At 43.8% G+C, this 12,488-nt stretch overlaps 1 protein-coding gene across 3 annotated transcripts in view; it reads right to left on the bottom strand.

Moving 5' to 3' along the window:
• Positions 1-2,137: 2,137 nt before the first annotated feature.
• The window catches only part of DAPK2 (death associated protein kinase 2), a 65,333-nt gene continuing 54,982 nt past the window's right edge, over positions 2,138-12,488 (bottom strand). For 2 of the 3 annotated variants that reach the window (XM_063142696.1, XM_063142698.1), the window contains exon 10: positions 10,111-11,109. In XM_063142696.1, coding sequence (XP_062998766.1) covers positions 10,459-11,109 — 651 coding nt within the window. In that variant the 3' untranslated portion in view covers positions 10,111-10,458. Of the gene's footprint in view, positions 3,216-4,029; positions 4,114-5,277; positions 5,368-10,110; positions 11,110-12,488 lie in introns of those variants that run through there. The other variant, XM_063142699.1, reaches the window with a different exon arrangement.

A 12,488-nucleotide genomic window follows, 5' to 3' on the forward strand; every position in this document is an offset into this window, starting at 1 on the left:
CCAGACTCCACCTCTGCCTTGTAATTAGGTTCTTAGCCAAGTTGCTTTTCTTTCACCAGTTAGCCTTCTGGGAAATGAGCCATGTTCACTATGGGAGCCATTTTATGTATGGGCGAGCCCTCCCATGGCAGCCATTTTGTGAGAGCACCCAAGACCCTCACTCAAAATTTCAAACATGCCCACCAACCCAAAAATGTTGGGGGACCCTTGGATTAGATGGATAAATTTTTTGAAATGCTATCAAGATGACTTCCTTTGAGGCAGAGAAAGCAATAAGCAGATTTTAAACCAAGGGTGACGTCTGAAACTAAGAAAAAAAAATGCATTTTGTAATGAGTCAGTCAAAACCTTCCACTCTGTTCACCATCCAAGCCGAGCCAGAGATCGAAGGCGAGAATGTGCTCCTCACCCTGGAAGAGGTTCAAACATTTCCCAGCACTGCAGCGAGCAAATCTCCTTTACAATGCAGATCACATCGATTTGGTTTAAGCAGCCGCAGAATGCAGAATGACTTCTTGTATAATTTATCTCCTGCGATGCCATGCATGTTAAAATCGCTCGCTCACCAATGCAGGGATCAGGGCCAAGTCTAATGTCATCTTCTGCACATCGCTCCAGCTTTTCTGCATCATGGCTCTGCATGTCCGAGTGAACTTACTTACTTCACTGAACATCACAATCCCTGAACTTTCCATCCTCCCTTAAGTGTTTTGCAGATCCAAATCAGTACAATGGTTTTAGATTAATTGAAGAGGAAAAAAGCAGTTTCAGCATGCTTTCTGGAATCGGGTGACTGACAAGCCCCAGAATTCCTGATGTTTTCTCTAAGGCCTACAAACCAAAGTACTTTTTAAAACCTTCTGTAATTTTTTCAATGCATCACACGAGTCTAATCCCCAAATTCTAGCATTCAGAAGTGTTAGATCCATAATCTTAATAAAACGGGTGGACTTATTACAAAAGCAAATATGCAACTCTTTTTATTTTAAAGAACGCTCTGCAGAATCAGGTGTACATTTGATACACAGATAATGGACCACACAGAGAGAAAAATAAGCAGTGGGTCTATTCAATATGTACAGATGGGGAAGGCATAGAGTTGTAACTTGAGGATCATGGAATAATAATAATAAAAACGGTGGTTCTAGCACAAAAGGAATGGCAACCAGAATGGAAAAGCAGAGAAGGGGAACATTTTTGGCTGAACTGGATTGCAATGCTATAATTCCTTACCTAGGAGCAAGCCCCATTGGAAACAATGCGTCATTTCTGAGTAGGCACATATAGGATTGCACTGTTATATAATACTAGTCAGGTTGCATTAACATGTCTTCTGGATATACATCAAGGCTCGTGAGAGTTGAAATTTAACATGAATTTTAGTTTTCCCCAGGATGTTACAGTTTTCATATCTCACACCTCTTGGCAAATCTGCCACCGAAAAAGATAAGGCGAGAATTAGCCTTCAGATATTCAGTTGTTGGTGTGGGTGTATTTAATCTCTTTGGAGTTTCAAATTAGAGGAGCTTCCAACAAATATATGCTGCAGACATGTGCAATGCACAAGGAGAAAAGACATGCTGCTGTTAACAGCAGTCCCCAAAATACGAACACAAAAGCAAAACCTTGTCCATATTGGACAAATGAGAGGCAAAATATAGGTAAGGAAAAACTGCAAGGAAATATAAAAGCAGAGCACAACAGTTTAAACATAATACAATTAATGTAGCAGTATGGTACAGTTTCCAAAATTATACTGAAATATGTTGATGGAAACATTTATTATGGCTTATAATTCACTAGAAGTGAAATTGTACCCTTTTTATTTGTAGCCTTCTATAAAAAGGCAAGCAAGAAATCGTGACACTCTGGCTTGGCTCCAGCCATGTGTGAGTGAGAAAGAAAAAATCCAAGACTTGAAAAGGTATTGCTAGAACAGATTTGGAGAAGGTTCTCCCAACCTGATACCCTCTGTTGAACTACAATGAGGATAGACAATAACCATGATGGCTAGGGGGTGATGGGAGGTGAAATACCAAACAGCTGGAGGGCACAAAGTTAGGGAAGGCTGATTTTGAGAACAGAGGCACCTCCCTCAATGAGCTCATACAGGAAAAACTCGTGGGAGACGGGACTCAATCTCAGAATGAAATAAATGTTGGGGGAGGGGAAACTACAGATTTACAGCACAGGATTCAGCATGGTGGTTGCTCAAAGTCCCACTGAGTTCCATGAGGATTGTTTACTCCCTAGCAAAAGTGCAATCCTCTCTAGGTCTACTCAGTACAAAGTCCAATTGACTTGTTCTCAGGTAAACGGGTATAAGATTGCAGCCTGGGTGTGCTTGATCTGACCATCCAAAAAGAAGCCATTGGCAATGCAAAGCAGACCAGCAGGCGAGGCCCGCTTGCAATATGCCAATACACTTTTTCCAGTGATCCGACTTCCCCCCGCCGATGTCTCGTCGATGAAAAACTGGAACGTGACTGCAATCGTTCGCTGTTCCATGTACCATAGATTGGTCCGAGTGTTGCCGCGATTAGCAATCCATTTGCTACCTGGCCTAGATCTACACGGCTGCTTTATAGTGGTATTGAAGTGCACTGATAACTGTTGGGGCACATTACACATTCCGTATTCCGCTTCCATAGTGTTATTCTCTGCTTTTTATTCCACATTATCCAAAATACCACAACAAATGTCATTGTGTGTCCGGCCAGGTATAAATGCTCAAAGGGGATAGAGCGTTACCATGATGGGATAGCAGTGATTTGACACAAGGTGTGGAACTGGCCCCTTGTCACTTCCACAGCAGGTTGCTGCATATCACTGCACACAATCTTAAAGTTAGGACAGTAAAATCCTGATTTCCCAGACCTGAAGCCTGGTATCCTAGGACCCACTGTTTTCCCCTCTGCGTGAAGATTTCCTGACAGTAAAACAGGTGGTGAGATGGCTTCTTCTTGTCTCCTGACTCTCTCCCTACATGAGGTATTTGGTTTATGCTTCCATGCTTTGGTTAAAGAAAAATGCCTCTGAGGCTCAGGGGTCGGTGGGCCGAGAGCTGTGCTCTTAAGCCTTTTAGCGTTTCAGTCCGATGCCCATTACTCCCGTGTAGAACCCAGTTAAGAGATGCTGCTTCTCCTCCTCAAGAGATGACGAGGTGCAGCTGGTTGGCTCAGAAGGTCTTCCTCGTGGTCACTTTCGCAGTTGCGCTGGAACAAAGAGAGGCCGTGTGACATTTTGAGATGGGATGCTTTGCATCTGCACACTTTCCCCTTCCCTCCCACTCCTCCTCGAGTGAGAGGCACACTTCTAGGCCAGTGCAACGTCCCCTCGCCCAGTCCACCACTTTGGAACATCTGGGCAGGGTTGATGTCCCCAGGCTTGGGAAGCGTTTGGCCAATGCGGGAAGGAAGAAGATGGACAGAATGGTCCTTCTAATCACCAACAGGACTCTTCTTAAGTCCTTATGCCAGATTTACCCAACTGGGGGGGGGGAACGGGGAAGCTCACTGGGGTATGCTGGGAACCTGATGTCTAACACATCTGGAGTGCACTGGGTTTTGGGAAGGCTAGTTTAGTCACACCTCTGCAACTCTTCAGGTTATCACAAATAATACAAGCATGATGAAGAAAATGAGGGCAAGGAACCTTGTTAAGGCACTTCATGCTCTAGAACAAAGAACTGGACACACCAACCAGGTTCACACAACGCAACAAGCCAGAGTATGGATTGAGCCATGGATTGTCATTTAACCATGGGTTGTCGTTGAACCATGGGTTGTTCTGCTGTGTCAACCCAGCTGTACTAACAAACTATGTTCTTTTTACCCATAAACAGCCCACAGTTTGTTGTTTGGTTGTGAACTGAGGGTTGTTTGAGGTTAACAAACCATGGATTGTTAGCACAGTTGGGCTCACACAATGCAACATTCCATGATTCAACAGCAAACCACACTCAACCTATACTCTGGCTTGTCATGTTGTGTGATCGGCTTGCAGCTTCCTTCGGCTCAATGTGCTTACCAAACTTTCCTCTTGCATTAAGCGAACTTTTCTCACCAACGACCGAGATAAATGGTTGCAGAGAGCAACGATGCTGTAAGTGAGCTAGGGAGAAAAACAAACTGTGTTCACACGCTTGAAACGCACTCCTGCATGTTCTTAGTACAGCCAAAGGCCAGGTTCCAGATTCAGGCTGGACATCAGGAAAAACTTATTTATTTATTTATTTAATTACATTTACATACTGCCCCACAGCCGAAGCTCTCTGGGCGGTTTACAACAATTAAAAATAGTAAACATTAAAAGTATACAAAAATTTAAAAACCATCAAAACAATATAAAAACAACAGTATCCATTTAAAAACAACAATTCTGGGGTCCATTAAAAACAAACTTAACGTTGTTGAATGCTGTTAAAATGCCTGGGAGAAGAGAAAGGTCTTGACCTGGCGCCGAAAAGATATTTTATTTATTTATTTATTAAATTTTTATACCGCCCAATAGCCGAAGCTCTCTGGGCGGTTCACAAAAATTAAAACCACAAAAAACATCCAACAGGTTAAAAACACAATTACGAAATACAGTATAAAAAGCGCAAGATAATAACGTTGGCGCCAGGCGAGCCTCATCGGGAAGATCATTCCACAGTCAGGGGGCAACCACTGAGAAGGCCCTCTCCTTTGTTGCCATCCTCCGAGCTTCCCTCGGAGTAGGCACTTGGAGGAGGACCTTAGATGTTGAACGCAGTGTACGGGTAGGTTCATGTCGGGAGAGGCGTTCCATCAGGTATTGTGGTCCCAAGCCATGTAGGGCTTTATAGGTTAAGACCAGCACCTTGAATTGGGCTCGGAAACATATAGGCAGCCAATGCAAGCGGGCCAGAATCGGTGTTATATGCTCAAACCTCCCTGTTTCAGCTATCAATCTGGACGCCGCATTTTGCACAAGCTGCAGCTTCCGGACCGTCTTCAAAGGCTGCCCCATGTAGAGGGCATTGCAGTAATCTAATTTGGAAGTTTCCAAAGTCTTCCTTATAGTTAGAGCAGTACGACAATGGACCCAATGACCTAGAGGCCTTCAAGAGGCAGCTGGACAGCCATCTGTCAGGGATGCTTTAAGGTGGATTCCTGCATTGAGCAGGGGGTTGGATTCGATGGCCTTATCAGCCCCTTCCAACTCTACGATTCCATGACAGATGGTCAGATTCCACCCCTGACCCCTGGCCCATCAGTCAGTACAACATCAGCAACCATATTCCATGGATGTTACCTTCCACCGCCTCCTGGCGTATTGCTTTTTGAAGTTTTCCAAGTTAACGACTGACTCCCGCCTCACCATGGCTTGCCGCTTGTCCGTTGGCTAGGAAACAAGAAGCGAGAAGGTTAGTGCTTTGAGTTCCCTCGGCCAATAAGCAGACAAAATGTATCCATGGTGTGGATCAAGGCTTTGACAAATTATCAGTCTCCCTGTTTGGTGTATGGGCATGACGTGGCTCACGTCACCACAGTACAGCAGCAGTAACCAAGTAGCATCTAAAACCCATTTCACCTCTTGGAACCTGGCCAGGCCTTGGAATACTTACCTTACTTTTTTCCTTGGAAGCCTACTGAAACGACAAATGGAAGCTTCCAAGCCAATAAAGCACTACCCACACACCAGTCTGAAAGCCACTTTCATTAAGCATATTGTTTTTAAATTTTATATGTTAAAGATTTTATACTCTATTTTTATTATCTCATATTTGTGGATTGTAATTTTTGCGAACAGCTCAGAGACCTTTGGCTATATTGGGTGGTATAGAAACGAAATTGATCGAAGAACATAATGAAACCATGGTTTAAGTCATACCGTAGGGTGGGGGAAACACATAAAATGAATTGGAGAACATTAATGTCTGTCTGCTCCAGCATTTGACACATTTGGGGAAGGGGTGGATATTAGGAGAGATGTCCCAGAAGGTTGGTCAGGGGGCCATGAGGACTAGAAACTTCTTGAGGGAACAAACTTGGGAAGCAAGCAACACCAAAGCACAACAGCAGGTAACCCACCCGCCCCGCTTTTTAAAGGGAAAGAAATAAGAGTAAGAATATAAATGGGGGAAAGTCATAACTTGAGAACAAAAACTGTGGAAGGCACAAAAGACCTACGTATTGGGCAGAAAGGAGGATTCTAATAATTACGTTACGTCTCTGTTTTCAGTCTGGGGTCGTCCACAGCTGTGGTCAGAGATAGATGTGAAGACGGGCAGGGCTCATACTACATCAAATTTTGAGAAGATACTCATGCCTTTGATCTATAAGGAAGTTCTTTCTCTGTTTCCTTCCCTCACCCCCCACCCCATCCTCTATATATGGATGCTTAACCAGAAACATGTGGCCATTTAGTTCTTTGTGCTGGGTGGTGCATCAGTGTTTATACTCCCCACAGCTGGTTACAGTGACCTGGATATATGCTGAACCGGAGCGTAAACCCATGTTTCCATTTCAGCCCTGGATCAGGTACACATTAATAAAGACAAGAGTTTCTCTGAGCAAGGGCGGAGAGCAGCCTCATCACAACCTTTAGAAAGGAATGACCGAGAAGGGTCAACAGCCCTGTGCCAAATACGGTGCAGTGATCAGCTCCTTGAAGCCTCTCTCCTTGCAGCCATGTTTCTCTCTTTTTCCTCAGAGATGGGAAAGTTCACGACAAAGGGACAGAGGGCACAGGAAACATAGAGAGTCTTCATAAAGCCCCAGCTGTTTGTCAGATGTACATAAACACACGTACACAGCCTTCATCCCCTTACTGGCTACCAGGAGGAGCAGGGCCTTCTCTGCTGTGGCACCCTGGCTGTGGAATGAGCTCCCTAAGGAGGTTCGCCTGGCATCTACACTATTTTTATTCTCTCAGCATTTTAACAGCCTATGAATTCAATTTTAACTTTGCGGTTTTAAACTGGCATTTCTGCACTGCTGCTGATTTTATCCTGGTTGTGCTTTTGTATTGTGTTTTATATCGTGTTTTTATACGGTTTGTTTTATATTTTGAATGGTTTTAATTTTTGTGAACTGCCCAGGCAGCTTCGGCTATTGGGCAGTATAAAAATGCAATAAATAAATATTTTTCAGGTCTTGTGTGTCGATATGTCCCTTCTGGCCACCTTCACTCCTCCAGCACCCTCCACATTTGGAAGGACATCCTCCTCCCTCAGAAGACTCCGCCTTTTCTCCCTTGCCACTTCTCATGCCTGGAACTGCTTCCCAGAACACCAGTGCAATGCCCCATCTTTTCCTTCCTTCAAATCCCTCCTCAAAGCCACCTTCTTCATGAAACCTTTGGCCCAACAACTCCCTCGTTCCTATGGCCTACTGCAGCATTCCCCCAACCTAGCACCCTCTAGGCATTAGATTGGGGAAGGCGGCTCTACGGTTCTTCTGGCCGGATGGCGGGTGTTCAACCTGTTCTGGATGGGGTTGCACTCCCCCTGAAGGAGCAGGTTCGTAGCTTGGGGGGTTCTTCTTGAACCATCTCTGTCACTTGAGGCTCAGGTGGCCTCGGTGACACGGAGTGCTTTCTACCAACTCCGTTTGGTGGCCCAGCTACGCCCCTATCTGGACAGGGATAACCTAGCTTCAGTTGTCCATGCTCTGGTATCCTCCAAATTAAATTACTGCCATGCCCTCTACATGGGGCAGCCTTTGAAGACGGTTCGGAAGCTGCAGCTTGTGCAAAATGCAGCGGCCAGATTGAAAACTGGAACCAGAAGGTTCGAACATATAACACCGATTCTGGCCCGCTTGCATTGGCTGCCTTATACGTTTCTGAGCCCAATTCAAGGTGCTAGTTTTAACCTAAAAAGCCTTACGCGACTTGGGACCACAATACCTGACTGAACGTCTCTCCCGACATGAACCTACCCGTACACTGCGCTCAACATCTAAGGTCCTCCTCCGAGTGCCTACTCTGAGGGAAGCTCGGAGGATGGCCACAAGGGAGAGGGCCTTTTCAGTGGTGGCCCCCCCAATTATGGAATGATCTCCCTGATGAGGCTCACCTAGTGCCAACATTGTTATCTTTTCGGCACCAGGTCAAAACTTTTCTCTTCTCCCAGGCGTTTAACAACATATGCTAAATTTGTTTTTGTTTTTAATGGCCCCCAGAACTGTTGTTTAAATGGATACTGTTGTTTTATACTGTTGTTTTTATATTTTTGATGGTTTTAACTTTTGTATACTTTTTTAATATTCACTGTTTTTAACTTTTGCAAACTGTCCAGAGAGCTTCAGCTATGGGGCGGTATTTAAATGTAATAAATAAATAAATAAATAAATAACTCAGTCTGTAACGAAGCCAACAATGTATAAGAACCCCATTCCTGCTTCTTTCCCATGAGTTGAGTTTTAGATTGTAAACTCTTCAGGGGAGGGACCTATGCTTTTGTAAAGCGTCATGCACACGGATTGGCTCCTCTTAAGGAGCGATTTATGGCACTCTCATGATTAGCCACTCACAAAAGTTTTCGGGTCTTTTAAATGACATCGTGAATGACCAGGATGTCTCCTGTGGCATACAATGGAAAATCCATCATAAAAAGAACCACTTTTAAAGTGGTAACATCTGAAAAAAAAGGATGTTCCACCACTAGATGGCGCTGTCTAAATGGAAGTGAACAGAGCATGCTGACAGGGGAAGTATTCAATGCTGACAGGGGAAGTATTCAACCACATGGTCGGCCCTCTCCGTTCGTGTAATGCAGCCCACAATAAGTACGTCAAAAAGCAGGAATCACAAATGCCCCGGGTAAGCAATGCAATTTCCCCTTAATGTGAAGATGTCCTGATGGCAGTATATGAAAATATAATAACATAATAACAGTAACAGCATTACTTCTGATGATCGTATGCTCATTTCCTTCTCTCCAGAACAAGTCTGAATAGTTGTTTGAAATTGGTTTCAATCCCAGGGAGAATTTTATTTCAGTTCAAGGCACTTTTTCAAGGCCTGAGAAGATTCAGCAAATTGGAAGATACCTCAGAAGACCCTCAAATGGCAGCACCCTAGAATTTAAAACAACGCCTGATATCTGGAAACTCTCTTGGAAAGGATAACCAGTGCAGTTCACAGGAAGTGGGACCAGCAAACTCACATTCTCGCCACCTCAGTCCTTCATCTTCAAAAAGTTCCCCGTTTTGCTTTTTTTCGCATGTTCCAAAAACTGATTGTTCATCCAGCAATCCCCACTTCCTTCACAGAAAATACCAGGATGTTGTACAGGGGCTTTGAATCATGCCATTACACAGTAGCCCTTGGTTAATGGACCAAGGAAGTTACAAATTGCATTGATTTCTAAGTCTACCTATAAGCAACGGCAAAGCAGAATTCACTGGATTAGCAAGAACCAACTGGGATGGCCAGAACCAAGCTTTCGTGTTGCGTACGGACAGATGGCGCTTCTAGAAACCACCCTGTACGAAATAAATATTTATTGGCTCTTTAAGTGTGAGATCGGTTACATTTCTGGGGAAATTAATGCTGCCGGAGCAATAGCCTTCTTCTTCAAACACAGGAACAGAAAAATGCATAACTGATTGATAACTCCCCACACCCCCTTTCACTGTCTAATAATTTGTGTCAACCCTCCCTGCCCCCGCCCCCAAAGTTCTCAAGTTACACAATAGCAGTATCTGGTCGTTTGGTTCCCATGTTGGACCATCTTTTTCAGTTTGGGGGTGGGATAAACGTCGAGATTCTTGACACTGCTTTACATATCACTTCTTCAGTGCTCTCCGCTTATTCCGTAACACATTCACAACACCGTCTTTCACCTACTACTGTTTTCAGCAGACTCTGGTCAGGATTTCAGGGAGTGTTTTGGGCAGCAAGACGCTGCACAACTGAACCCATCGTTATTAAAAGTGCTTTCATGGAGAGTTTCAAAGTAAAAAAAAACAACCCAAATTCAATGTCTCATTATTGCTTGACTTTTATAGCAATAAAGGCTTTTAAATATGCTTAACTATCCACAATCAAGCATTTTGGATGAATTCCATAGTAACAGCAAGTTGATGCCATCTTCCAAAGAACAACGACAGCACAGTCTTTCTTTTTTTAAATGCAACGTATGTGTTATATAGAGAATAGGATAGTACAATTCCGTTTCAATAAATTACTAATCGCTAACATTCACAACTTGCCTGTTAAGGTTTTTCTACTTTATAAAACAACAGCAGGGTCTCTGTGTGGCGGTTTAACTTTTCATGGAGTTCAAAAATCCAACTATAATACGTGAATGTCAAATATATTTGTTCAGAAATAAATAAAGCAACCCCGTGGGTTTGGTCAGTAGCATGCAGAAATCTTGATGTGCTGGCAAAGCTATGTCAAGATCATTTCCTATTGTTTCACTTCGAACAGGCAACATAAATTATATAAATCCAAAAAAAAAAAAAACACCCAACTTAGGCAGTGTTATTGGCTTGATTTTGAAACTCCCAGATTCAAGGCAGCTAAGAATTCTTCACAGCATGATCTATTTAACAATTCCATAAGAGAGTCGTTGATGTCTTTGTTGAAGACAGAGCCAAAATTTCCAGTGGTGTAGGCTTCGCTTACACCCTCTATGTGGACGCCACCAGTTAAGTCCTGAATCCATTTGAGTTCTTCGGACAGCTCCTTACTCAAAGTCTCATACTGTGACTGTAGGTCAACGTACCTGCCAGTCACACCAGCAAGGCTGGCCCCTACGTCCCTAATGTCATCCTGCAGATGCTTCTTCAGGGATTCAATTTTACGATACTCGTACTTCAGTTGGGAAAGTTCATGTCTCACGTTCTCATGCTCTTCTTTGTACCAGGCTTCCTTCTCGTTGTAGATAGAAACCAGAGCGTCAATGTCCTCCTGCAAAGAATCATGGGACACGGCTAAAGTGCTGAAGCTCTGCTCCATCCCTGAGATGTCTTCCACTACACAGGCAAAGCGCTCAAAGTTGATATACGTGTTGTTTGGAGGCATACTGGAGTGACACTTGATGGTGTATTCTTTCAGACGCTTTGTCTTCAACTGCCTGTTCTCCGCCCTTTTGTTTCCTTGGACTTTCGTTTCATCTCTGGGCTGGTGCGTCTTCAGATAGAAGTAGGGGGTTAGTGTTATTTACCTGGAGCATCTTGCGAAGTCTTTCTACAGACACCACACCATCAATGACACCACACCAGGCAAAAGGAATGCAAAAACACAAATGTCCACGTTGCTGGGAGAAAACAAGGGACCCTTTTTTCCCTTCATGCATGTGATTTATGGGTTTTTTAAAGGTTGGTGAAACAAGAGCATCCCTATAAGAACTGTGACTTAATTACATGCTGGCATCTGAGAATTTACAGTCTCAAAAATGATCAACTTCGTAAAAAGAAAATAATTGGGCAAATGCACACTTGAGCAATTTCACAAGTTGGAAAAAACCCACACAATTAGTATTCCCATGCTCCATTTGCCAAGTCAAGACCAACAAAATGCACTTTCAAGCTAAATAAGATTCTATATTACAATGAATGCCCAACATTTAGTGAATTTTGAGCTTCTCTTGTAAACGCTGACTATTCCAGATGAGTTTTGCAAATTTTCAAATATATCTATAGCTATAGACGGGGGGAAAAAGGAAAGGAACCTCTCGTGCAAAGCCCTTGAGTCATTGCTGACTCCTAGAGGGACGCCTGCTTTCGCTGACGTTTTCTTGGCAGACTTTGTAGCGGGGTGGTTTGCCATTGCCTTCCCCAGTCGCGATTCCCTTTCCCCCAGCTAGCTGGGTACTCATTTTACCGACCTCGGAAGGATGGAAGGCTGAGTCGACCTGAACCAACTGCCTGAGAACCAGCTTCCACTGGGATCGAACTCAGGCCGTGGGGAGAGTTTCGGCTGCAGTAACTGCTGCTTACCACTCTGTGCCACACGAGGCTTTATAGATGACTTCCCCACTTTTTGGACATACACCAGTGATTGCTGATAAGTGGCTGTCAACATTTACTAGGTAGAAGATCTCTGAGTTTTCAGTCATTCACCAGCTTTGCCTGGAATCTTCAAAATTCACATGTTAAGGTTGTTATTGGGCAAATTTAGGACATTCATTGTAACTTCTACACAGCAGGCCACCACAAATACAAACACAAACACACACACACACACACACACACACACAGAGGTACCATCCACTGGGCACTTCTCCTACACAGTCACCCTTGAAATTTTGCACAAATGCCACAAAGTTGCCCTTTTCCAACTTCACACTGATTTCAAGGAGGACTGGATGGAAAGAACTCACATTGGATAGAGCCCATACATGATTGGTGTCCGTCCATGCAAACGGTAGGCAGGGGGTACAAACATCCCATAATGTGTCCCAAAACAGAAGATTGTATGCTGTCCATGTGTATCTCAGCATCAAATATTGACACTTTTCTCATCTCTCGTTTAAGAGAAAGCAATTTTTTTCTAAAGCCAACACTTGT

The sequence above is a fragment of the Elgaria multicarinata genome, chromosome 16 (genome assembly GCF_023053635.1).
Source record: "Elgaria multicarinata webbii isolate HBS135686 ecotype San Diego chromosome 16, rElgMul1.1.pri, whole genome shotgun sequence".
In the NCBI taxonomy this organism is placed as follows: domain Eukaryota; kingdom Metazoa; phylum Chordata; class Lepidosauria; order Squamata; family Anguidae; genus Elgaria; species Elgaria multicarinata.